Source organism: Sander vitreus, chromosome 11 (assembly GCF_031162955.1).
Source record: "Sander vitreus isolate 19-12246 chromosome 11, sanVit1, whole genome shotgun sequence".
NCBI lineage: Eukaryota > Metazoa > Chordata > Actinopteri > Perciformes > Percidae > Sander > Sander vitreus.
Window position 1 is genome coordinate 4,355,430 of NC_135865.1, and position 26,469 is coordinate 4,381,898.

Genomic DNA, 26,469 nt, shown 5'->3' on the forward strand with positions numbered 1-26,469 from the left:
TCCTAAAAGTATATGACGTAGCTAGTTAAATGAGCTTTGCCTCCATCAGCTACAACATTAAAATGTTGCTAACACAGTAATGCATCAGTGATAATATTCCAATAATATAACAACATTTTGACAGGGGCCATGATGAGTACTATTATTTTAATATTACATAAGTACATTTATAATATTATAGCCTACTATAATATGCTATACTAAACTATACTTTAACTGCTACTTTTACTAAGTGAAGGATCTGAATGTAGGCTCCTTCACCACTTACTGCAAATACTGTGCAAGTTTATAACATGTTTGAATTCAAGATCAAGAAATGGTGGCAAGGGTGGATATCAACATGTACAAGTGTTTGATTGCACAGGCTATCAAAATGAGATTAGGGTGACTGCACTGGCAGTTTCAGGGTGTGACGTCGACCTTCACATGGCAAATAAAGAGCACACCTTAACATTAGCCAGAGTACCAAATAAGAAGAATGGAGACAAAATCAAATAAAAAGCAAGACATTGCATTGTTGCTTTACTAGCTGTATCATACACAGAAAGCACTTTGTTTCTCACAAACAATCATGGATACAATGTCTGAAATGTGTCTCATATAACAAGAAAAAGTCTAATTGCATCATATCAAGTCACCAGGTCATAACATGGCTAATCTAAAATCATTTTCAAACATCCAGCATTGTTGGATCCTGGATGGTGTCAGGAGAGAGTCAGAGACTCTGAATACTTTTTAGTATAAATGCAGGTGTTCGATAGAAATCATTTGTTAAGGACTATATGTGAATAAACATTTAGGCAGTAACATATTGATTATAATATTTAGTAGCAGGATGAAGGTTTCCAGGTGCCATCTTGTCTCGTTCCTCCTCCTATTCCAGGAATCTTTCTCTAGTCCGAGTCGCTGCTGCAGGAGCTGCTGGAGGACTACAGAAGGGATAAACATACCACAGACATCAGTGAATCACTTCAATCATCTACAAAACAATATCAAACTTAAATTATAGCCGTTTTGTCTACATACTTACATTTGAGAACATAAAAATGATAGTCTGCCTTTCAGTGTAAAAGATTTGGAATCATTTGCTAATACTGGACCAATGTACAGCATCTCTGTGATTAGTTGACATTATTGCAACTTTTGTTGTATTTTTCACAGTTTGAATTCTAAATACAATCTAATTTCTGGAGCAAACAAACCAACATGGAAGAATCATATTTGAGAAAATGACTGAATCTTACCCCCCGAGAGTGATTTCCTTTCTTGTGACATCGCTCATGCCTGTGCCTGTGCCTGTGCCTGTGGCCGTGCCCATGGCATACGTGGCCCTCGCCATGGCAGCCCTGTCCATGGCATTGGCCTGGACCAAAACCTGGTCGAGGTCCATATCCCTGTCCTTGGCATGGACCAAAACCTGGTCGAGGTCCATATCCCTGTCCTTGGCCTGGACCAAAACCAGGTCCATATCCCTGTCCTTGGCCTGGACCAAAACCAGGTCCATATCCCTGTCCTTGGCCTCCGTGTGGACCATAGGGCTGAGGAGGGTAGTTTGGTCGTGGGACAGTGCCTGGAGGATATTGAGGGTATCCCCCTGGCATCTGCTGAGGATTGTTTGGATAACCAGGAGGGTACTGGTTTCCTAAACATAACAAGAAAAGAGAAATCAGTTAGTTAATACATAGCAAAGGTGATTATCAAATATGTAAAGCACATTCATTATAATTGAAGGTGGTTGAGTGATTTACCTTGGTTCTGTCCGTACATTTTGAAACCGTAGGTTAGATCCTGAAAGCAAAAAAGAACAACACTTTAAACAAATCAACACAGTTCGTCTTTTACCACACATGTACAATCATGTATCTGTTTTAAGAACCGTAGAGAGGCTTCACCTAACCCAACAACTGCGGTCCCGCATAAGCCGTGTCACGACGGTGGTTAACTCAGGGTTTTTTGGGGTTTTTTGCAGGCAAAACGCAATACAGTCGCTGCTTCTTAAAACAGGAAGGAAAGCTGGCAAAAAAAATAGCCGACGCTGTAGATGCGTAACTCACAATGCTTAACATGTTGATCTCTTATCTCCAACATAACCTGCTCCCGAGCAGGTTAGGTTTTCAGCATAAATTACCACGAACCTGAAGTTACTTCGTTAACGCCAAATCTTGCTTCGTAGCACACGTCACAGCTCAACCATTATTATTATGTGGCTAACTCTCATAAGTCAGAACGCAATATGTCCAAGTTCAACTTTGTGTATGCTTAGAAAGGTTCTAGTGAACTCACCATGTGCTGGAGTGCAGATCCACAGATACAGCAGTCAGCTGGCTCTGCCTTTATATACACGTAAAGCCACACCTCAGATTGGTCATCAGCAGGGCAGAGCCTAAACTCACACAAAAAATGTTTTCTCCGAAAAGTGTGTAAACATACACTTCAGATTTTGTTACTTTTTATAACATAACTATTTATGTCTTTGTCATCATGTGGCACCAGATAAGCAACAATGACAATAATCCTGGGCAAACTCAACAGTGTCACTGTTACATTTTTGAAAATGAATTAATTGGCAATGTGTCACGCCACCGCATGCCGTGACTTCCGCACAGTGACAGTATGGGTGTGTGTGTGTGTGTGTGTGTGTGTGTGTGTCTCAGTCAATGTGTTTTGTTTTATTTCTTCTTTTTATTATGCCTGTCGTGTGTTTGGTGCGTTTTGGTTTTCTGTGTTCCTGTATCCACCTGCATGTTCCACAGTGTGTGGACACGCCCCCTCTGCTGACTCTCCTCACACCTGGCACCAATCCCAGTCAGCGCAGCTACTCATCCTGCGTCATTCAACTGCCTTCAAATACCAGCCTGACTTTCCTCTCCCAGCTGGATTGTTGCTTACCACCCAGTACAGGTGTTGGTCATATAATTAGAATATCATGAAAAAGTTGATTTAGTTCAGTAATTCCGTTCAAAAAGTGAAACTTGTATAATGTATACATTCATTCCACACAGACTGATATATTTCAAGTGTTTATTTCTTTTAATTTTGATGATTATAACTGACAACTCAGTACTTAGTTGGGGCTCCTTTTGCCTGAATTACTGCAGCAATGCGGCGTGGCATGGAGTGGATCAGTCTGTGGCACTGCTCAGGTGTTATGAGAGCCCAGGTTGCTCTGATAGGGGCCTTCAGCTCTTCTGCATGTTGGGTCTGGCGCATCGCATCTTCCTCTTCACAATACCCCATAGATTTTCTATGGGGTTAAGGTCAGGGGAGTTTGCTGGCCAATTAAGAACAGGGATACCATGGTCCTTAAACCAGGTACTGGTAGCTTTGGCACTGTGTGCAGGTGCCAAGTCCTGTTGGAAAATGAAATCTGCATCTCCATAAAGTTGGTCAGCAGCAGGAAGCATGAAGTGCTCTAAAACTTCCTGGTAGACGGCTGCGTTGACCTTGGACCTCAGAAAACACAGTGGACCAACACCAGCAGATGACATGGCACCCCAAACCATCACTGACTGTGGAAACTTTACACTGGACTTCAAGCAACGTGGATTCTGTGCCTCTCCTCTCTTCCTCCACACTCTGGGACCTTGATTTCCAAAATTTATATTTATATCAGAGAACATAACTTTGGACCACTCGGCAGCAGTCCAGTCCTTTTTGTCTTTAGCCCAGGCGAGATGCTTCCGATGCTGTGTCTTGTTCAGGAGTGGCTTGACACAAGGCATGCGACAGCTGAAACCCATGTCTTGCTTACGTCTGTGCGTGGTGGTTCTTGAAGCACTGACTCCAGCTGCAGTCCACTCTTTGTGAATCCCCCCCACATTTTTGAATGGGTTTTGTTTCACAATCCTCTCCAGGGTGCGGTTATACTTATTGCTTGTATACTTTTTTTCTACCACATCTTCTCCTTCCCTTGGCCTCTCTATTAATGTGCTTGGACACAGAGCTCTGTGAACAGCCAGCCTCTTTAGCAATGACCTTTTGTGTCTTGCCCTCCTTGTGCAAGGTGTCAGTGGTCGTCTTTTGGACAGCTGTCAAGTCAGCAGTCTTCCCCATGATTGTGTAGCCTACAGAACTAGACTGAGGGACCATTTAAAGGCCTTTGCAGGTGTTTTGAGTTAATTAGCTGATTAGAGTGTGGCACCAGGTGTCTTCAGTATTGAACCTTTTCACAATATTCTAATTTTCTGAGATACTGAATTTGGGGTTTTCATTAGTTGTCAGTTCTAATCATCAAAAGTAAAAGAAATAAACACTTGAAATATATCAGTCTGTGTGGAATGAATGTATACATTATACAAGTTTCACTTTTTGAATGGAATTACTGAAATAAATCAACTTTTTCATGATATTCTAATTATATGACCAGCACCTGTATATAGTGTTGTTTTTGTATTTACCTGTCTGCTCCATTTCCTGACATTACTAAGTGAAAGATCTCTGTCCTAGAAATTAATTGTCAATGTCAATTTTATTTGTATATCACCTTTCATTACACGTAAACCCAAAGTGCTTTACATTTAAAATGAAGCATAAATAGAAATATGAATACACAACAAGACAATCAACAAAAACTAAAGAAGACATACAAGTGTGACCATACAAATTCTCTCTCTCTCTCACACACACACACACACACACACACTCCAACAACAATAACAAAGGGCAAATATATATATAAATTATATATATATATATATATATATATATATATATATATATATATATATATATATATATATATATATATATATATATATATAAATAATAAAATAATATAAATAAATATATTGTCATATTTCCCTGTTTAAATAGTGGTCTTTTTTTACACAAAGGTGTGATGTGCTCAGAAATGATACCAATAATTGACAAAAAATAAAAAAATAAAAGTTTTAGAGGTGAACTTACTATATGCTGGATATCAGCTGTAGAAAGACTGTAAAGTTGTCTGAATCTGAATCTGTCCCCTACTGCTCCTTTTATGTGAAGCCACACCTGAACCTGAAGCAGTCCATCAGGGGCAGTGCCTGCACTCTTATCAGAAACTATTTACTTTCTCAGGGTACACTATGTGAGGGACAATGTGTATAATCTGTACCATAAGTACATGTACATGTAGCTGTGTTTACAAGAAGAATACTGCATGTTTGTTGCAGCAATCACATGTTATTTGTAATACTCGTAGTGGTGTTGTGAACATTTTGAGATCTCTACAGGTAGGATCTGGTCGAATGCACACAAAACATTTCACATAACCTATGTGTTTCTTTGGAACTCCTTTTTTCCTCTGCACGGTGTTTTTGACATACCTGTTTGTTTGGAACATTTTCCTCATAATCCAGCAGTGTGATGTTATCAGGAGACAAAGCTCCTCTGAAGAGTGCTGACCAGTGTTGGGGAGTAACAGAATACATGTACCAGCGTTACAGAATACAAATTATGAGTAACTGTATTCAGTTACAATTTAAATAGTTGGTATTTAGACTACAGTTACATTGTTGAAATCAATGGATTACATGACGATACTTTTCTGTTTCACAGGTTTATTCACTCTCTGAATAAATGTCGGCAACTCCATGCATTTCCCAGAAGCCCCGTGCGTGATCACTGATAGAGGTAGAGATGGAGCCAGAACCGGCACAACAGAGCCAGGGCAGGAATGCATTTCTATCTTGGAAATTCAAACAGCATTTCACATTAAAGAAAGAGAAGGGAGAACCAAATATAACTGTGCACTGTAGTGCAACTTCTGCTTGCCAGCAACCAACTTCCTTTCAGTGTCTAAATTACTCCACCTCCACCTGAAGAAGCATCTTAAAGTAGGTTATTTTTAGCCAAGGGTAGTCGTCTGCTGTGGTTTTACTGGTCACCTTGCTATTTTATAGTTGACGTGCTACCAGTGGCGTAACGAGCCAACACCGGGCCCTTAAGCAGGATTATGAAGGCGGGCCCCCCCTACTACAGCACGTGATGACGGCGCAATGTCCACGAGTAGGCTACCATCAATAGGACAGGATAGGATCATAGAGACACAGCATATAAGAGATGAGATGACTGACAAAATCAGGAGTAGCCTACGCGCACCACAACAACAACAAAAAAACACACAAGGGCAATCCCTCCAGGATTTTTTGATTGTTGCGGCCCAAAATGCCTGATTTTGCGATAAAAGTTGCGATGTCTTTTGTATGTTTGTTGCAATGAAGTTGCAGAAGACAGTGAAAGTTGCAAAAGAAGGCCACTTGTTTTGGGGAAAATAATAATTATTACTATTAATTAATTACTCTGGGCTGAGATTTCCTAGGAACTTTACCAAAAAGGCTCAGGATGCTGCAAATGTTGGTATAATATGAAAATGGCTGGTGGGTTTAAGACAAAAAGTAATAATTCATTGAATGAATCAAATTTGAACATATGTGTCAGTGTCAGTGGCTTGTTGATCTTTACATTGTTAGTTAATTTCCTATCCTGGCCTGGCCCACTGCAGAGATCAGACAGGATGTAAACAGCAGGAGCTTTCATTGACGTTAGAGTGAAAAAACGTTACTGCGTACATTGATGTTAAAATGTTTACAGGTTGGCAGGACGGTCTGAAATGTTCTGCACGGTCTTTTGTTTTGTTGGTAAGTGTGAGATGTTCAAGTCACACACGTGAAGAGAACGGTCTCTGAAACAAGGAAATGAATTTGACCCGTTCTCACTCCCGCTTGGTCAGTGGCCAAATGCGATGGGGGGCCCCGGCTGTCAATCAATATCTTCCAGTCACGCGGGCCCCTGATTTGTCCGGGCCCGTAAGCACCTCTTACCCTGTTTACCGATAAAGCATGTTTTACACTAGACGCATCCAAGGTAGCGCGCGCCATCGTGTTGTCAAAATGACGTAATATCCTGCCGGCCCGCCCGATTTATGGCGTGCGAGCAGAGGTCGCGTACGGCTCTTTTTTTTTCAGCGGCGCGCAACAAAGCGGAAAGGCCTGAACTGATTCGCCGACAACCGGATGCCAGGACTCTCACAGTGACTGCAAGTCTCTCTTGTAAACTTACTAGGTTAAGATGAGTTCTTTTATGGTGAATGAAAGGCTTGATCCGACGAAGAGGTCATCAAATCAAATCGAAGCATTGACGTCAATGCTGCTGCCAGTTCTGCCGTTGTTGACCTTTCTCTTCTTCTTCTAATCTGTAGAAAGAGCAACGTCTGTAGCCTTTGATCATTAGCGCCACCTCTGTTCAGGAGAAGACTGCAACTAGTGTCGTGAGCACCAGCGCGGGTATAAATAGTCACGGCGATCCCATGACGTCACATTTGCACGCGCCAGCTGGGCTGCGTCTAGTGTATAAAGGGTCTTACACGTCTGCGTGCGACTTTACATTCTCCTACGTGCTGATTTACTATCCCCAGGGCCGTTGAAAGACTGACTAGCCCCGTTTGACATGCTAGCTAACGTTAGCTAAAATTAGCTCGTAGATTTTTGTAGTATGCAGTTCGGGGACTACAAATAAAAAAAATCTATCTGCTTGTTCAGGTACACATTCAGCCAGTTGGAACAGAAGAACACACCAGAATAGGCCTGTTTAGTAAGCTGTATGTGATGGCCGCATTCCTACACTTATAAAATGCAATTCAATGTGGAAGTAATCCAAGTATTCAGAATACGTTACTCAGATTGAGTAACGTAACGGAATACGTTACAAATTACATTTTTGGGCATGTATTCTATACTCTGTAACGGAATACGTTTTGAAAGTATCCTTCCCAACACTGGTGATACAGACACGCCGGCACACACAAGTCACGTTTGCACTCAGTTTTTCTTTTCACTTACACACCATGTTAGGTGTGTAAGGTCCATCATGTTACAGGTCACAGAGTTCAACAGGGAACATACATGTATGCTCACACATAAAATAGTTTGAGGTCAAATTTACCTTTATCAAAACTTCCTTTCTGTTCAGTCTTAAGTCCTAAAGGACAAGTCTTAACAAATAAACAAATTGCAAGTCAGTTGCAAGTCTTTCAGGTGTCTGAATGTTGATTGTTGACTAATTTAAGTCAAGTCAATGTTATTGACATAAGACAAATTGGCCTCACGGGGCTTTAATCTGTACAGAAAACAACACCCTCTGTCCTTAGACTCTTGATTCAGACAAGTTAAAACTCCACAAGATAACCTGTGACAGGGAAAAAATGGAGGAAATCTCAGAAAGGGACAGAGGAGGGATCCAGGATGGACAGACATGCAACAGATGTGTGTACAGAATAACCAACATATTCTAATTACAGTACAGACAATCAAAATTACAATAATGATAGATAGATTTTACATATATGACAAATAGAGGATGCAACTAGTCCAGTGGAACCAAAGGAAGTAAGTTTTTATCTGAAACCCAAGTCGAACAAAAAGATAGTCAGTTGGGTTATAAAGCATTCTTTTACGTCAATAAACCAGTCCAACCTGAACATACACCCCGTCTGCACAAGCTCTAATGTTAACTCGTGTTGTGACGTTTCTGCACGCACTTACTCAAGTACTGTACTTAAGAACAAATTTGAGGTACTTGTACTTTACTTGAGTCTTTTCTTTTCATGCCACTTTCTACTTCTACTCCGCTATATGTCAGAGAGAAATATTCTACTTTTTACTCCACTACATTCATCTGACAGCTTTAGTTACTAGTTACACAAAACCCATGCAGATTATAAAATACAATGTTATATTAAAAACTATACTACCCAACAATTTAACGGCCTACAAGTCCAGCTGAAATGATTAGCTGATTAAACACTTAGTTGATTGACAGAACAGTTTGGATCCTTTCCAGTTTCTACAATGTGAGGATGTTTCTGCATTGAGTTCTTTTACTTTTAATAGTTTGGATACATTAACCTGATGATATCAACATACTTTTACTTAAGTAACATTTTCAAGGAAGGACTTTTACTTGCAAGCATATTTTTACAGTGTGGTATTAGTACTTTTACTTAAGTAAAGGATCTCAATACTTCTTCCACCACTGGATAGAAGAATTAAACCCACAGAGGGAGAGGGAGAAAATGGATTTGAACATTTTCCTTTTGGATTTGTACGGTTATTCTTTTGCATAACCAATGCCTAATAGGTACATCTTCAAGCTATGGGGCTTTACAAGGCCTGCTTCTTACTAATGTTTCTCTTCTGCTTTTGAAAGTGAAGTCAGATTTTTAGGGAGTCACATCTCAATTCTTAAGTCAAGTCTTCAGGAGGAAAGTTATCTGTACTTCAAGTCTCAAGTCCTTATTTTTGAGTTGAGTACAAATGTGAAGTGCACAGTTTTTGACAGATCCACAGGGATATTTGAACGATAATATATTTGTATATATCTTTACTTTGTAATTTAATCCTAACTCTTGTTGTGGGGAGAATTCACCATATAGTCTGTGTTCTTCTAATTAAGGCTTGGTTCAAACGTTAGAAAATCCCCTGATTTACCAGAAGAAGTATGAAGAAGTATGAAGATGATGAAGATGTAAGACAGGTTCCTCCACCTGTCTTACATAACCAGCTTGTTTATCAGCATCTACTGGCTAAACCAGTCAGACCTGTCTTGTCGTTGTTGTCAACCACACATTGTGACCGAATAGAGACACTATGTGCTTTTGCGGTCATCTGTCCCTGCACCTCAGCTCACACACAACAAATAAACTCACACACAAGCTCATGATATTTGACGACATAATTATACATTGAGAACATTCACGTACAGAATAAAAACCTTTCAAAACATTCCTCACCTCTACACCTTACCTTACACTTAAGAAAAAGTCAGGTGTGTCAGAGACAGCAATAGTGGTCAAAGGGCAAAAGACTGGAGCTTTGTATATTTTTGCCAGGTTAAAGGTCGCAGGTTTGAATCCTCTCTGCTTCTCTCCCTCTAGCAACTGCCAGACTGCACACTCAAGAAATACTCAAGCTAGCAGGAAAACTAACCATGATGCAGTAGGAGGTGGTGCAAGGCATTGCTGAAAAATGGGTCTGCTCTGCCAACTTCCCACTCTAAAAAAAGGTTAAAACATCATGTTTGACATGTTCACTGTTTCAAATGTAGTCAATATGTGAGGCCTCTGTTTTGGTAAAAAGACTGCATTTTATGTCATACTGTCACACAAAAACATGCGCTCTTATTTCCATACAGTATATGCACTGTGTTTAATATTTGGCTGAGAGCACAAACCAATATAAAGCAAGCCAGGTACAAGTTCATGGCCAAATACAGTGGTGTGAAAAAGTGTTTGCCCCCTTCCTCATTTCCTGTTCCTTTGCATGTTTGTCACACTTAAGTGTTTCGAACATCAAACCAATTTAAACAAAAGTCAAGGACAACACAAGTAAACACAAAATGCAATTTGTAAATGAAGGTGTTTATTATTAAAGGAGAAAAAAAAATCCAAACCATCATGGCCCTGTGTGAAAAAGTGATTGCCCCCCTTGTTAAAACATACTATAACTGTGGTTGTCCACACCTGAGTTCAATTTCTCTAGCCACACCCAGGCCTGATTATTGCCACACCTGTTCACAATCAAGGCATCACTTAAATAGGAGCTGCTTGACACAGTAAGGTCCACCAGAAGATCCTTAAAAGCTACACATCATGCCGAGACCCAAAGAAATTCAGGAACAATTGAGAAAGAAAGTAATTGAGATCTATCAGTCTGGAAAGGGTTATAAAGCCATTTCCAAAGCTTTGGGAATCCAGCGAACCACAGTGAGAGCCATTATCCACAAATGGCGAAGACATGGAACAGTGGTGAACCTTCCCAGGAGTGGCCGGCCGCCCAAAATTACCCCCAAGAGCGCAGCGACGACTCATCCAAGAGGTCACAAAAGACCCCACAACAACGTCCAAAGAACTGCAGGCCTCACTTGCCTCAGTTAAGGTCAGCGCTCATGCCTCCACCATCAGGAAAAAGACTGGGCAAAAATGGCCTGCATGGCAGAGTTCCAAGGAGAAAACCACTGCTGAGCAAAAAGAACATCAAAGCTTGTCTCAATTTCTCCAGAACACATCTTGATGATCCCCAAGACTTTTGGGACAACATTCTGTGGACCGATGAGACAAAAGTGGAACTCTTTGGAAGGTGTGTGTCCAAGTATATCTGGCGTAGAAGGAACACTGCATTTCATAAAAAGAACATTATACCAACTGTAAAATATGGTGGTGGTAGTGTGATGGTCTGGGGCTGTTTTTGCTGCTTCAGGACCTGGAAGACTTGCCGTGATAAAAGGAACTATGAATTCTGCTGTCTACCAAGAGATCCTGAAGGAGAATGTCCGACCATCTGTTCGTGTACTCAAGCTGAAACGAACTTGGGTTCTGCAGCAGGACAATGATCCTAAACACACCAGCAAGTCCACCACCGAATGGCTGAAGAAAAAACTAAATGAAGACTTTGGAGTGGCCTAGCCAAAGTCCTGACCTGAATCCTATTGAGATGTTGTGGTATGACCTTAAAAAGGCCGTTCATGCTCGAAAAACCCTCTAATGTAACTGAATTAGGACAATTCTGCAAAGATGAGTGGGCCAAAAATTCCTCCAGGACGCTGTAAAAGCCTCATTGCACGTTATCGCAAACGCTTGGTTGCAGTTGTTGCTGCTAAGGGTGGCCCAACCAGTTATTAGGTTTAGGGGGGCAATCACTTTTTCACACAGGGCCATGATGGTTTGGATTTTTTTTTCACCTTTTAATAATTAACACCTTCATTTACAAATTGCATTTTGTGTTTACTTGTGTTGTCCTTGACTATTGTTTAAATTGGTTTGATGTTCGAAACACTTAAGTGTGACAAACATGCAAAGGAACAGGAAATGAGGAAGGGGGCAAACACTTTTTTCACACCACTGTACATTCACTGAAGACACATCCAGTCAAGTTAATACCATAAAAACATGATTTATTCTAAAGGAAAATGGTAGGGAAGTGAGGAACAGGGATATAAGGCAACATGGACACGTGTTTAATATACTTTATAAACCAGAGCACACTAACTGGGCATCGGGGAGTAGCTCTGATGAATGAGCTGTCCTGGAATGTCAACACAGAAAGTAATTCAGAGAATTAAATGTGCTCTAAGCGATGTTGGGTGACGTTACTTCTTGTTGACGTTCGAAGTATTGTCAAACAAGCTCGCCCCTCCCTCCTCCTCATCGCGTCCCCTCCTCCTCCCCCTCCCTTCCGTGCTTCCTGAAACAGTCATGAATGCGCATTGTGGAAGTAACCTACGTGCTAACGCTGCTGCGGTGATGGCTCAACCAAATCCTTCTTGTCGGTTATTGGCTGGAACACTGTTTGTTATGTTTGGTGGTGCAGGTTGGCTCAGTTTGTTTTTGTTGCTGTTTGTGGAGCCTGGGCTGTCTACAGAGACCGTGGTTTTTTACAGTGTGTTCAGGGGACAGGCAGCTCGCGGATAGTGAGGAGATGTTTGCTGTATGTGACAAAAAATGTTATAGCCTAAAAAATGCATGACATCACTTAGAGCACCTTTAAATGTGTTACTTTATCTGATAGATTCAACTCTGAAAACACAATTGAAGTGTTTAAGTGTCCATAAAGGGCTACATGTAGACATTGGTAGGCTGACTGCGATTCATTAAGACTCATGACTCCATTAGGACAGCTCATGTCACCAACAAAAAAGATAGACTTTCCATTGATTGTCTGAACTTGGTGGCTGTTGTTGACATTCGGTTTTGTTATCCTGGCACAAAGTCTGATGCACCTTTTAAAAAGTCTTCACAGCTTGACCTTCCCAGCCAACGGACTGCTGGGGTAAAGTGTTGAGAAGCGACCGAGGGTCCAGACTGTGAAGACATTTCTGTAGGAGGTGTAGCTGATGGCACAGCTCTTGTTAAACACACCTGCAATATTCTCCTGAGGAGGGGAAGCACAGGACATCACATATCAAAGCTCACATTATATTTTATACCATCATTAGATTCATTGGTTATTAGTTACTTGTGGCGTAAGCTAAATATAATTAGAGTGTAGGACTTGTAATTAATAAGATATATGGGCCTCAGAGACTCACCTGTGGCCAGTCTCCGTTGGGCAGCTGGTTGTCAATCAGCAGCTTCACTCCTCTCTCAATGGCCCGCCTGTCAGGATGCCTGGTTATGCACACAAGAGATTTGATTGAAATAATTTGGGTGGATTTAATTGACTATAAACAACTTCAAGTCCCTTTGGTAGTCAGGTGAATCAACTGACTAGCATGCATGTAATTAAAGGCAACAGCACAATCTTTGCAGATGATCCCATCACATCCAGTTGCATTGTGATCCAGTGTAAACACCAAGCCTCTGAGTTGAGCTTTACCTGACAGCCATGAGGCCTAACAAAGCCCAGCAGGTGTTGTGGATCTGAGCGCTGCTGCTCTGGATGTAGCGCCGCTGCTCGCACGCCTCAAAGTCCTCCCCCCAGCCTCCGTCAGACATCTGCCGGTCCAGCAGGAACTGACAAGCTTTGTGCACCTCCACGCACACATCCCTGTTAACAGAGGCACAGTAGTGCAATTAGGTATGTGGGCTAGGAGTTTATCTGTGTCCTGTGTGGCTTGGCAAGTTAAGGATTACACTGTGTGCTTAGTTCAGTGTAAAGCTTCAGTGATCAGTGGAACACTTACTCATCCTTGTAGATGTGACCCATACAAGCAAAGGCTTCAAGGCCAAACCATATTCCATATGTGAAGCACACTCCCCAGGACCTGAGCAAGAGCAAAATAATTATTTTCTATTAAACATGACCTGCGTCAGCACATCAGGTAGTACAACAGGAAGTGCAGTCTCACCCTTCCCACGATCCGTCAGGCCTCTGCACCTTCCTGCAGTACTCCAGTCCTTCTCTTAGAGTGGACCTTAAAATGGGACCAACAAACACATTAACAGAAACCCTCCACATCTTCTCTTCCGAACATCATCAAGAACTGAGAAGTGATTTAGGTAAAAGTGTCTGTCAGTGTTTTTTTTTTATGGCTCTCTCTGCCATTGATTCTTTTTTTAAACAATTTCAAGTTTTTAAACAAATACCGGATAGCAAAAAATATGATTTTTACTAGGGCTGTCAGCATTAACGCATTAATCAGGATGCGATTAAGGGCTGAGCATAATGCATTATTTATTTTTTTAAATCGTATTAATCGCATGCCACCATTTATTAATTTATTTTCACTTCACTCGGCTTTGCGTCGTGCCTAACAGGCTACTATTTTGCCGTACTTCCTCGTAACACATCCTGATGCTGCAGGAATAGCAACGCGGATTTCGGTTCCTCATTCTGGTGCCACTGATATGTCTGCACTTCTCTCTGATGCTCTGAAACAGACGTTACAGGCAACAGAAACATCGCTGCACGTGACGCTAGTTAACACTATACTTGACAGCAGCTAACGTTAGCCTACCGCTAGCTAGTTAACACTATACTTGACAGCAGCTAACGTTAGCCTACCGCTAGCTAGTTAACACTATACTTGACAGCAGCTAACGTTAGCCTACCGCTAGCTAGTTAACACTATACTTGACAGCAGCTAACGTTAGCCTACCGCTAGCTAGTAGCTGGATTAAATACGGTTACAATGCTGACAGCTAACGCTAAACGGTGTAAAGTTTGTCTGTATTTCACTGTTGAGGATTCAACACCGGGAAGTAACAATCTGCAGCTGCTGTTGTCGGAAAACACAGACGGTGCGTTCAATGAAACTGGTAATTTACAGCTTCATGGTGCATTCAAAGTTGTTGTTAAATGCCCTTTTCCCATCTGGTGGTTGTTTTTGTCATTCAACAGCTATTTACTAGTGAAATAAGTTATTGTTATAGTGATTACATTATTATTAAACATTTAATTTTGACAATTATGGCCTTAGCAATAAACAAGCCATTCTTTAATGTCACCAACTGTTTAGTACCCTTCTTTTTTTTCGTATCGGTTCAACCCTAATATTGACTCTAGATTCAAATGTGTGATTAAATATATAATAAACAAATACAAATCTTAAAATCAAGTTCATAAAGTCATTTTCTTTGCATTCATTTGATTCCCAATCAAGATCCACTGGTAAGAATTGCTTTCCATTGTTAATATGTACTTAAAAACTGTTCTGAAATGCAAAATAATAGAATTTTACTCATGTGATAAAACATGCGATTAATCGTGATTAACTATAGAAATTCAACGATTAATCGTGATTAAGAAAATCTAATCGTTTGACAGCCCTAATTTTAACACGTGGGTTAAAGCCAGCTTAGTTTGGAATTAGCTTGGTCAAGGTTTATGCGTGTTTCATCAGATTAGTCATTTGTGTGTGTAGTATACCTTATCTCCTGAGCACGATGTTCAGGGTAGGCCTTCTGGAAGTGCCTCAGAGCCTGCATTACTGCTGAAGTACACTCCACATAGGTATAATCTATCATGATGTCCCCTGTGTGCGTGAGGGAGAGAGAGAACACAGGGTTACTAACAAACATCACATTTCATCCTCTTTTTAACAGGGAACATGACAATATATTTGCCCTTTGATATTTAAGGCCATAATATTGCAACATATTCAGAGTCCAATTGAAAAAGTTGACAGATTTGGCTCTTTGTTTCCCTTGTTGCCATCTGCATATTTGCAGGTTGAGTAACACTGGCAGTCCTGGCAGCGTGAACCGAGCGGCTCTAAGTTCAATCATGCACCAACTTGTATCATGCTATCATTATGACATCAACGATTCCAAGAAATTAATTCAGTGACCTTTTATGTCATGGCCTTTTGTTAATCTTTAGCCATTGACTTATACTTATTTATAATTTCTATCTCCACAATTAAGTGTAATAACATGCATCTGGCGGTATAGTGCATTAAACATAGGCGTGGGAAGTGGGGGGGGGGTGCACCTGCAGCACCCCCTGGTGGCAAAGCTTTAAAACTGCGATGACAATAAAATGTCTTCTTATAAATATCTCTGGGTTGTTGTTTCTGTTCCACGACATTTTGTACGTCATGTTTGGGGTGTGGGATGACGAGAGGGATACTTTTAGTAATTTTCAAATTATTTAATTTATCTTGGGTGTGTTCTTAAAGAACTTGCTCGCTTTGTATCAGCTCTACATCCACAAACAAGAGGGCTCTTCACCGAGGTGGAAAAGCTGATCCACTTGTGCCTCTGTTTACCAGTGTCTACTGCTGGCTCCGAAAGGTCTTTCTCAGCTCTTCGCCGCCTGAACACCTGGCCCCGTAGCACTATCACTCAGAGTAGACTTTCACACATGGCACTGCTTCACTTCCACAAAGACATTTTGGATGATCTGATATTCAAGGCCTCATGGCAGAGGTCATCAGCCGAACTCCAAGAGCGCAAATCTACGTTTGGTGTACCGAAATCTCCGTAAGGTAGAGATACGGTGTCTTACATCTCTGCGTCTTTTTCCTGCTGCCGTGCAGGCCCAGATGGTAGCCTATATTTACCCTAGTATGATTGTGATTTATATATGCCTATTATAAAGAAACGAATAGTCTGTAACTTTTTGGAATTACATACAGTCTGTTACATTGTGGCACTTAGGCCTTTTTTTGGCCGATATGCGGTTTATGAACACTTAATCTACTTGTGGTTGTTTTAAAATAAACATACATTGTCATCTAGAAAACTGATCCTGGTGCGTCGAGCTCCTTGTTTTAACAGACATTTTGATTATGCATGTATTGCTAATAATTAGGGCTGTCAAACTATTATTTTTTTTAATCGTGATTAATCGCTGAAGTTCTATAGTTAATCGTGATTAATCGCATATTTTATCACATGATTAAAATTCTATTATTTTGCATTTCAGAAAATATTTTAAGTACATATTAACAATGGAAAGCAGTGGATCTTGATTGGGAATCAAATGAATGCAAAGAAAGTTACTTTATGAACTTGATTTTAAGATTTGTAATTATTTATTTACTGTAAACAAAAGAAAAATGTGTGAATCTGTCATTATTGCACAATTCCTCCAAGTACCTAACTAAAAAACTAAAAATCCCTATCCTTACCAGAGTCAATATAGTGTTTAGTAACTCCTAAATAATGTTGATTACTCACTGACGTCCAGTGATCACCGGTTAATGAGACAGTGTTTGCAGCACTTTGCAGCTGTTCCAGTGTGGCTGCTTTCTCCGTGTCGTACAGGCTGTGTGTGGGGCTGCTGTCCCCCTTGACGGCAACGAGACAGGTCAACCGTAGTACGTCTTTAAGACGCGAGTCCTCTACGATGCTGACAGGTCTGCAGTTAGTTGCCAACCGTTTCGCAAGAGCTGTAGTAATTTTTGGGGATTTGGTTTCATCCACAGGACGGCAAGTAGCACTCTCCTGAGTGGGTAGCATGCTAGCTGGTAGCATCACGTTAACTGTACTACTATGCTTAGCTCCGTAGGTGGTAGCTCAAGCTTGACGTGCTTCGGTGATATTTTAATTCAGCTTTACGCAACGTGCACATGGCTTTCGACTTGTCTACGAGCCGTCCGGGAGTTTTGGAAAATAAAAAGCTCCATTCAGGATTTCATTGCTGCTGTCTTTCTCCATCATGCCTGCAGCCTGCAGCAGCAGGATGTGATACGAGGAAGTGGCAGCTTGATGATAAGTAACGGTGCTGCAAAGGGTCAAAATAATAGCCTGTTAAGCACGACGCAAAGCCGAGTGAAGTGTAAAATAAATTAATAAATGCCGGCATGTGATTAAAAAAAAAAAAAGAATCGCATTGCGTTTAACGCGTTAACGCTGACAGCCCTACTAATAATATATCATTTACACTGGTTGCACTATATACAGTAAATAACATTTTAGTTTATATGCACACATTCACACAGATATTTAGATAGGCCTACTTTTTTCAACGCTGGTTTTTGGAGTTCGTTGTGCAGTAGGCCCTATGATGGAATATTGATGGATAGTTTGTACGCACCGTCAGCTCAGCTGTACTTCATGGAGGGGAGGGGCGAGTGAGTTTTTAAAAAGGAGACAGAGGTAGAGTGGTCTGCAGAATACATCGCCTGTATAACATAGTATCTTTAGACTCTACGTGGACTGTAAACCCCCCCCCAACCCCAACCCACAGACCTACCGAACACCTCAGAGGGGTTGAGTAGCTCCAGGAGTCTCCCTCCTCTCTTAGTTTCATATGTGGCAAATCCTCCATCAGAGTTCCTCATGCTCAGCAGCTACAAGGAGAAAACAGACACATAGTGAAGGAGCTCTACACTGAAAGACTACAGTCCATTTTTTTCATTGCAAGATTTGAAACTATTCCTGTTATCAAAATAAAACTTCTGGAGCTTTTCATAAAAGATGAACTTGGGAAACATGACAATGGTTGCATATTTATGTGCTTTCCAAAAACAAAAAAAGACTTTAACTGATGGTAGTATGATGAGTCGTCCAGGTATGTATTGAGTGCAGACTCACCACATTGACAGCATCATACAGGCGCTCTGAGGGGACCAGCTGGCCGATGGAGGGACACAGCTCCTGCAGCAGCATCACTGACTTCAGGCCCTCCGCCGTGCAGTCTGCCACAATCCAACCACAGTCGCGAGTACTGAAGGGGAAGCCTCCCTGACAACGCAATGATACAAAATGCATTCATACACACAAACAAGCCAACAGGCCAAGAAATGATTTTTTCAGAGGCCATTTTTGCCTTCCTTTTCAAAAGCATTTGAGTTTTTTCTATTATACTAAGTGTTGAAAAGTGGCTCTTTTGAGATATTAGTTTTACCTTGTTCATCTGTCTGTAGTACGTCTGATACTTAGGAGGATTCTCAGGTATCTGTTAGAGTGTCAGGCATAAACAAATCACCGTTAAAAGCAGTTCATATTACAGGTTTGATCTTTAGCACATCTGAATGTGTTTGGTAGTAAAAAAACAGAAGCTGAAGCACTGTTAAACACGTTATACAAGTAGAATGTCAAAATATAGATTTTATTCCTACTGGAAAATGAAAACCGTGTGTAACTGAGATGTTGGTGGTACCTGTGTGATGGTGAGAAACTGATGGGCATCTCGGAGGCACTCGGCTAGTCTGCAATTATCTTGGGCTCCTGCCTGAAAGCCCCCAACAAACAACTAATTATAATCAGCTACCGCTATATAATACAATTAAACCAAGATTTTATGCCAACACGCATACATCTACTCTTAGATCTTTATAATATATGCCTGCTTGCATCGAGTAGCCTTTTTTTCCTTTCTTTTTTTGGCGTTACCTCAAGGAAAGCTTGTACAGCAAAACAAGTATCCCAGAGTTGAGATCCATTGGTCCCCTGTGCACAACAAAAAAGGACAAAGTGGTCAAACACTCTGACTAAGTTAAAATAGAACCAACTGAGAGTTCTGAAACTCTGACTGCAGGACAAAAGACAAAGTGTGAAACCAGCAAGTCGGCTAAAAGAATGTAATTGGAAGGTGAAAAGTTGATTTAGTTTTAAGGTAGTTTTAAGTCCATGTGTCCATTTCTCCACCGCTTATCTGCACCATAACTGACTCCTTTCATTGCAAAAGAAAGTTTGTACTCAGAGCTCCTTCTGAATATCTGAGCTCCTTAACCACTCCTAAATGTGAGCCTTTAGGGCGAGACACCATAATGATTTAACAGCTACAAAAGTACTACTATTACTACATCTGTACAACTGTGTACTGTCACACTCAACAAACTCTCACCTGCATTTTCATGCCATCTAATCCCAACCTGGAACACAGAGAATTTATTGTTAGTTTATCAATTGTATATTTTTTTTGCACATCTTTGGTTAAGGACCTATTACAACTGTACTTTTTTTTTAACATTACACATTATATATAGTGAAGAACATTAAATATAACATCTAATTTGTTTTAGTCAATGATAGAACATTGTTTAAAAAATAAGTTGTTAGAGACCGGCTGACTGACCAGAGGTAGTCTGGGATCCTGGACACATGCTCCTGAAAGACGGGAGAGGAGGGACCATCCACATACCAGCGAACCAGCATGTTGATAGTCTTGGAGATCTGAGGAGAAAGGCCAATACTTCATGCTCCCACCCTCTATTTCTTTAACAGTGTCAGTTTAAATAGGGTGATTTGAAAACCTTTCAAAAGTTTTTTTTTTTTATCCTGTGTCAAGCATACATATTTCCAATACTATATTTTATCAGTTTCCCTTGTTTTTTTTATGTCTGTGTTTTCTGTATCTGTGTATATACTACCGGTCCAATGCTGATACATTTAGTGAAGCTGTCGTCAGCCTGGATGTGTTCGTACAGTTCTTTGACGGCCTTTCCTCTCAGCGTGGTGCTGTGGTGGGCTTCGTACACATTCAACACCACTGCAGGGCAACAGGAACAGAGTCACCAGGTTAGGGGAGTTTAGGCAAATTCCAATGAAAACAACTTTTCTTTATCACTGATAAAATCATCCTGTTGCCAGGGATACGCCTAATATGTTTGTCACAATTGAGTGCATTGCTAATCTGCAATGTGCAACCCATTTGTGTGTCATCCCCTTTATCGTCAAAAGTGTTGAAATCACAGTCACTTTAACTACATCATCATCAATTTCATGTGAACGATCATTGCGTGCTGCCTGTTTTGCATCAACATGCTTCTGTAGGTGGTTTGTCATCATGGTGCCCAGTGTGCTGTGCATGCTTACTGTAGGCGACGGTGAGCAGTGTGCTGTGAGGTGTGTACATGTCACATGCTGCCACATTGTTCCTCTGAGCAGGCCAGTTGATGGTTGCATAGTCCTGGACATAAAGCTCCTAATAAACAAAGAGCAGGGCATTGGTTATGCACATGTATATAAACATACTGTGTGTTTATATAGTATATGTAAAGAAGAAGTGGTTCATATATCATTTCAGTTCAATACTGCCAAAAATAAAAGAAAGAAAGAAAAAGAAACTGCATAGGGCTGTTCCATCTGCGTGGTTTAAAAGGTGGATCACAGAAATGGAAGATTCTACCCTTTCATACTCCTACACTGATATAAAGGTGAGGGGGGGTCTAACTAAATGAGTAAGGGAATATAACCAATGCAGATGCTTGACCTTCACAATCACCAGATCTCAACCAAGTTGAAGAACTACGAGAGGTTTTGGAGCAACCGGAACTCTACGTCCAGTCCACTCAGACTTGAATAATCTATGAGGAACAAAAGCTGTTCTGGAGGCTTGAGGTGGCCCAGCACCTTACTAAGACACATTATGTTTGTTTTTCCTTTCTTTAGTTATCCATCTGTATAATATCAGTCTGTGATGTTGATAGTTTTCTACTTTCTCCAAAAGTACTGTCATTTTTAACCACTTTTGCCAATAATGTCCCAAATGTGCTGCTTTCATACAAAGAGGCAGCAGTTTTTTTCCAGCAGAAAAATGTTTGGAGTTGAAATGTTAACTCAACTCTTATGACAATAATCAATCCTGCACTGTAACTGCAAAAAAGCATCCGACAGCAAAAAGCTGACATTCACTGTTATTAGCACTGAAACGATTAGTTGGTTAATAAATTATTGAATAACGTAATCAACAGGAAATAAATTGGCAACAATTTTGCTAATGTTTTAAACATTTCAGTCATCTATAGTGCTAAAATGCCAAACATTTGCTGTTTCCAGCTTCTCAAGGATGACAGTTTGCTGCCTCTCTGTGGTATATAATTGTCAGTCAAGCATCTTTGGGTATTGGGCTACTTGTTGGACAAAACAAGCAAGCTCACTTTGGACTCTATAAACTTGTGATGGGCATTTTTACTTTTCCTCTGACATTTCAAAGCCTCAACAGCTAATCAACTGGTCAAAGAAATACATGACATATTAACTGATAATGAAAATAAGTTGCACCTCTGACTTTTAATACTGATATTTAATTATGTAATATTATTAGGACATATCTTCAACAAAGCCTCTCTTCTAACGGTGTTAAAATTCTGAGTTTTCCCGCCCCCCCTTTGTGGAATGAAATGGTTCCAGCACCTGTCTGAGGCTGAGGACCAGGGAGTCTTCGTCTGCAGACAGTCTGACAGCATAACAGTAGCTCATGGGGAGGTAGACCTGGCGACAGTGACACCACAGGGTAGAGGGGTGTGCTGGCATCCAAGTGGGGAACAACCTGGAACAGATCAAATACATCCATCATCCCGGAATTGATATAGAAGAAAACATTGACTCAGAAAATGTTCTCTTTCTCTCTCTTTTTAATGTACTAATCTAACACACAATGTCTGGTCTTTTCTATGAAAAATCCTCTGTTGCACAAGGCAATGATAGCATTTACATGTCTGTCAGCAGCTTGAAAGGAAGACAAAACTGGGCATTTAGCATGAATAAGCTAAGGAGGATCATAGTGTGCACATCCAACCAACCTTTTTGTTATTGTGTCTTTTCATGAGTATTTTATATTTGACGCATGCAATGAAAGGGGGGAGTGTGACATCTAGTGGCTGAATGTTATCCATGTTATTAGTGTCATCAATTGCACCTTCAAAGCATGACTGATGCTGATAATATGGGATGTTAGAACTTACCACATCTCTGGTAGCAGTGTGTTCATGCCCTCCCAACTGTAGACATTTAAAATGGCCAACCAGAATTTACCCCATGAGGGAATCCCCACAGCGCCGCCTATACAAAATAAAAAACAGGCAGCTTCAGTTTGAAGCTACTACCATAAATAATTGACATTCACACTATAGCCCAGCGTTGACTACAGCTCACATTAAAATAATATGCCTTTACTAAACACAAAGCAGTAACATATTCCCCATTTCAAAAATCAGTTTTTCACATCTGGACATTTTTGTGGATGGCAGTGTGTTTTTATAACTGTGTGTTATCAGTACAGACAGGTGATCAGTAATCAACAACTGCTGTTGTATTTTTTGGGGACCATTTCAACCTCTTTTTTCCCACCTTTGCTGTGCAGGTTGTTCCTGGCTCGAACCATATCTGGATCATCGGGCTCTACTCCCAGGATCCTTAATGAGATGTAACTCAGCGCTGTGCCAAAGACGGTAGACTTATCTTCAATATGTCTGAAGAAAAACAAAACACATCCACCGTGCTGCCATAAGCAATATTTCAGACAGCCCGAGCCTGTATGTTCTTAGACGTTTCTCCTGTAATTCTTATGTAACGGTGGGGATGAATGGACACTTTTAGTAAGTACTACACTAGTCTTCCTGTAGCAGTTCTTTAACAGTCATATGGAAATACTTGCATCATAACATTACATCTTATTATAAACACTGACCCTATCATTTGGAATGGACGTTTTCCCATTTTTTGGAGTTAACCTTTGGTATAACCGATACTGGGTAAAGCGTACGTCTACCACCTCTTGGCTGTTACGGTGACCTTACACATCTTACAGAAGAAGCACTTTAGTGATATGGCATGTGAGGATATCATAAGACAAAAAAAGGGTGCTGTTGACTTACAGACCCCAGCCTCCATCTGGCAGCTGCACAGAGCGCAGATACCTCACCATCTCTTTCTTCCAGGCTTCAGCCAGAGGGATCTTAGCCACATGGCACGTGATGAGGAGACCTAAAGCACAGAAATGGACACCCATACAGTGACAGACATAAAAGCCCATGCACCCAAACACTGGTGTCACGAAATCTTCTGCTGAATAATGGTTAGTGCCGCAGCTCCACCTGCACACCCTCTTTTCCCCATCATCTTTCATCACATACCACAAAGAGGTCATTTTGTTAAAATGTTCTCTGGAAATTTTAGACTTCATGTCACCTAGTGTAATTAAAGCAGTGTGCACTTCTGTCTGCCACGGTGTCTTACAAAATATCACAATGCCAAATTCTACACATAGTGGCTTTAATAAACTTGTCTTTTACACGAAAGGACAAAAGATAGCTGCTGCACATTACAGGTGTCAAATATAAGGACATGGAGGAGGATGATTTGGCTTACCTGGGAGCAGGAAGAGAGGTCCGCCGTAGTCCCCTGCCCAGTGACCGTCCTCGGCCTGAAGGTGGCTGTAGAAGTGCATACCCTTCAGAGCTGCATCTACAGCTGTGTGGGCAGCTGGGGAGCCAGACACAAATGTACTCTGTGGAGAGAATGGGTGATCTGATATCATTCACTACTCACACACTTTATTCTCATTATATACTGCTATTTTATACTGTCCAGAGAGAATTACACAGTCAACTCAAATGTTTCCAGAGTGCTATGTAACAAGTAGTGAATAAGTAACAATCACAAACCAAGCATTTGTTTTGCCATTTGAAACAAGAATAAATAATAATAAAAAAAGATTCTAAACCTACTGTGTCCAAGCCTAGAGAATGGGCTTCCAGCATTGTCTGCTTTCTGTCTGGGGTGTCCTGATCCTCCACATAGCACCAGGTCTGCCTGCCCTCCACATTAGTCAGCCTCCAGCGGCTCAGGTCTGTGGCTGGCTCCGTCTTGTAAGGCCCCCCGCGCCTCCGCAGCTGCCTACAAGAACAGCAAGTATTTTTTATGTGAACCCAGTTTACTACTGGATTCTTGAACTTAACATATATTTTGTAGTATGTAGCAAGCTGTGATAGAGTCTCACCAAATAGAAATATAACCAATAATTCAGTCGAGAATACAGGTGTTAGGTGATTTTTATGTGTTCAAAACCCTCTACTCATGCCCGATATACAATCCAAAACAGTGTCTATAGGTGATGGGAATATAAATATATATTTAAAAGGTAACTTTCCTCTCCTTCAAAATCAGTTTGAACTTGGCTGTTCATTCACACGGGATCAGAAATACCATGAAAACCTATACAATAAATTAAAACCTACTGACATTGTTCCTTGTATGTTCTACCTGTATAGTTAGCTGTGCCTGAAGTGTTGATTAATTTTTATTATTATTTTGTGTTTGTTATCTTGTTTTGCATTATTTGATTGGGACATCCACAAACCATTTCAATAGTCAAACCTGTTATAGGGAATTTGATTCTGTCAGATGGAAAATAAGCTATTCAACTTCAATAATTGCCTTAATTGTAAGCATACAGAGGCTTGCAAAAGTATTCATACCCCTTGAACTTTTCCACATTTTGTCACGTTAAAACCACAAATGTAAATGTATATTTCATTGGGATTTTATGTGATAGAACAACACAACGGAGCGCATAATTTTGAAGTGGAAGGAAAATGCTTCATGATGCTGTTTTATCTCTCTAACAAACCTCTGAGGTCTTCACAGAACACAGATTTTATTTAGGGGTATCGGAGTAAAGGGGGCTGAATACTTTTGCATGCCACACTTTTCAGTTTGTTTTTTTTAAATGTTCCTTCCACTTCACAATGATGCACCACTTTGTGTTGGTCTATCACATACAATCCCAATAAAATACATTTACGTTTGTGGTTGTGGTGAAAAGTTCAAGGGTTATGAATACTTGTGTACCTCTGTATACAGTGGTAGAACAGGATCTTAATTTTTAAGTAAAAATAGCAATACCACGATGTAAAAAGTAAAATATTTACAGTAAAAGCAAAATGTAAAGTACTCATTTAGCAGAATGGCTCCTGATAGCACATTTGATCATAATAACTGATGCATTAGCTGTTTGAGCTACTACTTGATATACGTTGGGCTGCTTCACCTGTAACAATGCATCATACTGCATCATCTATATTAAATGCATAGCATATGGGTTTTATGTAGAATTTTAATTTTAAAAGTAACTTTTTTAAAAGTAACTGCAGCTGTCATGTTTTTAATAAAAACATATCCCTCTGAAATAGAGTGAAGAAAGGGGTTAAAGTAGCATACATTAGAAGCACTCACTAAATGTACCATTTTCCACTTTTGCATATGCAGTGAATGATACCACTGATATGTCAGAAAAGACATACGACTTGTCGTCCACTCTGATTACCTTCAGCGTTTCCACTTCAAAGGTCTAACTTAGTTAGTCGGCTAACTTGACACAATGACCCAACAGACTGCCTTATTTTATAAAGCACATTTACACTGTAGTAGTCCATTTAGAATAGATACTCCCCACCTGACAGAATGACCTAGCTAACTCATCCTAAAGAAGACTCAAATTATCAGAACTGTCAATTTAGTCAGCCAACTTTGACAGCCACGTAATTACCTCCTATCGCTTTCACGTCATTATTTCGGATAAAAACGCTGAAAGCTACTAGTTTTGGCGACATTATCCGTTAAATAAAACAAATACTTACGTCCCCTCCGTCATGTTTGTGATAGACACAGAGTTAAATCGTCCGCTGGAACATATGAATTTCTTTTCAGGTGCTCTGAAAGCTCTGGCCCTTCTGCTCTTTTAATGGGAACTGTAGTGCGTGTAGAGAAAGTATAGGTTAATGTTCAGTGCAATTCACACTTCATCTCCCAGCGGACATCGCGGTGCCGTCCGAGGAGTTCTCAACATGGAGAGACATGAGCAGAGACTCAGCTGTCCAATC

General features: G+C 40.6%; 2 protein-coding genes across 2 annotated transcripts; both read right to left on the reverse strand.

Annotated features, from left to right (window-relative positions):
• Positions 1-268: 268 nt before the first annotated feature.
• On the reverse strand, positions 269-2,340 carry LOC144526017 (uncharacterized). Its single transcript, XM_078263146.1, has 4 exons — positions 2,284-2,340; positions 1,749-1,788; positions 1,245-1,642; positions 269-929 (listed from the first exon to the last, which is right to left on the reverse strand). The coding sequence occupies exons 1-4, from the start codon at positions 2,284-2,286 to the stop codon at positions 894-896; spliced, it is 477 nt and encodes a 158-aa protein (XP_078119272.1). The 5' UTR covers positions 2,287-2,340; the 3' UTR covers positions 269-893.
• Positions 2,341-11,907: 9,567 nt separating this feature from the next.
• lss (lanosterol synthase (2,3-oxidosqualene-lanosterol cyclase)) lies at positions 11,908-26,382 on the reverse strand. Its single transcript, XM_078263149.1, has 22 exons — positions 26,227-26,382; positions 24,316-24,484; positions 23,957-24,095; positions 23,464-23,572; positions 22,937-23,058; positions 22,552-22,648; positions 22,001-22,136; positions 20,681-20,789; positions 20,236-20,354; positions 19,941-20,038; positions 19,710-19,737; positions 19,256-19,312; positions 19,023-19,094; positions 18,768-18,818; positions 18,455-18,604; positions 18,114-18,210; positions 15,342-15,447; positions 13,822-13,887; positions 13,657-13,737; positions 13,350-13,520; positions 13,063-13,141; positions 11,908-12,905 (listed from the first exon to the last, which is right to left on the reverse strand). The coding sequence occupies exons 1-22, from the start codon at positions 26,238-26,240 to the stop codon at positions 12,768-12,770; spliced, it is 2,208 nt and encodes a 735-aa protein (XP_078119275.1). The 5' UTR covers positions 26,241-26,382; the 3' UTR covers positions 11,908-12,767.
• Positions 26,383-26,469: the final 87 nt, after the last annotated feature.

Bases quoted from the DNA above. Each gene is read 5' to 3' on its own strand.
- LOC144526017 (XM_078263146.1), bottom strand. The intron at 1,643-1,748 runs GTAAATCACTCA...TGTTATGTTTAG, and splicing joins AATGTACGGACAGAACCAAG to GAAACCAGTACCCTCCTGGT. The intron at 930-1,244 runs GTAAGATTCAGT...TCCCTTCTGTAG, and splicing joins AAGGAAATCACTCTCGGGGG to TCCTCCAGCAGCTCCTGCAG.
- lss (XM_078263149.1), bottom strand. The intron at 22,649-22,936 runs GTGGGAAAAAAG...TATTTTGTATAG, and splicing joins GAACAACCTGCACAGCAAAG to GCGGCGCTGTGGGGATTCCC. The intron at 13,142-13,349 runs GTAAAGCTCAAC...GTGCATAACCAG, and splicing joins TTAGGCCTCATGGCTGTCAG to GCATCCTGACAGGCGGGCCA.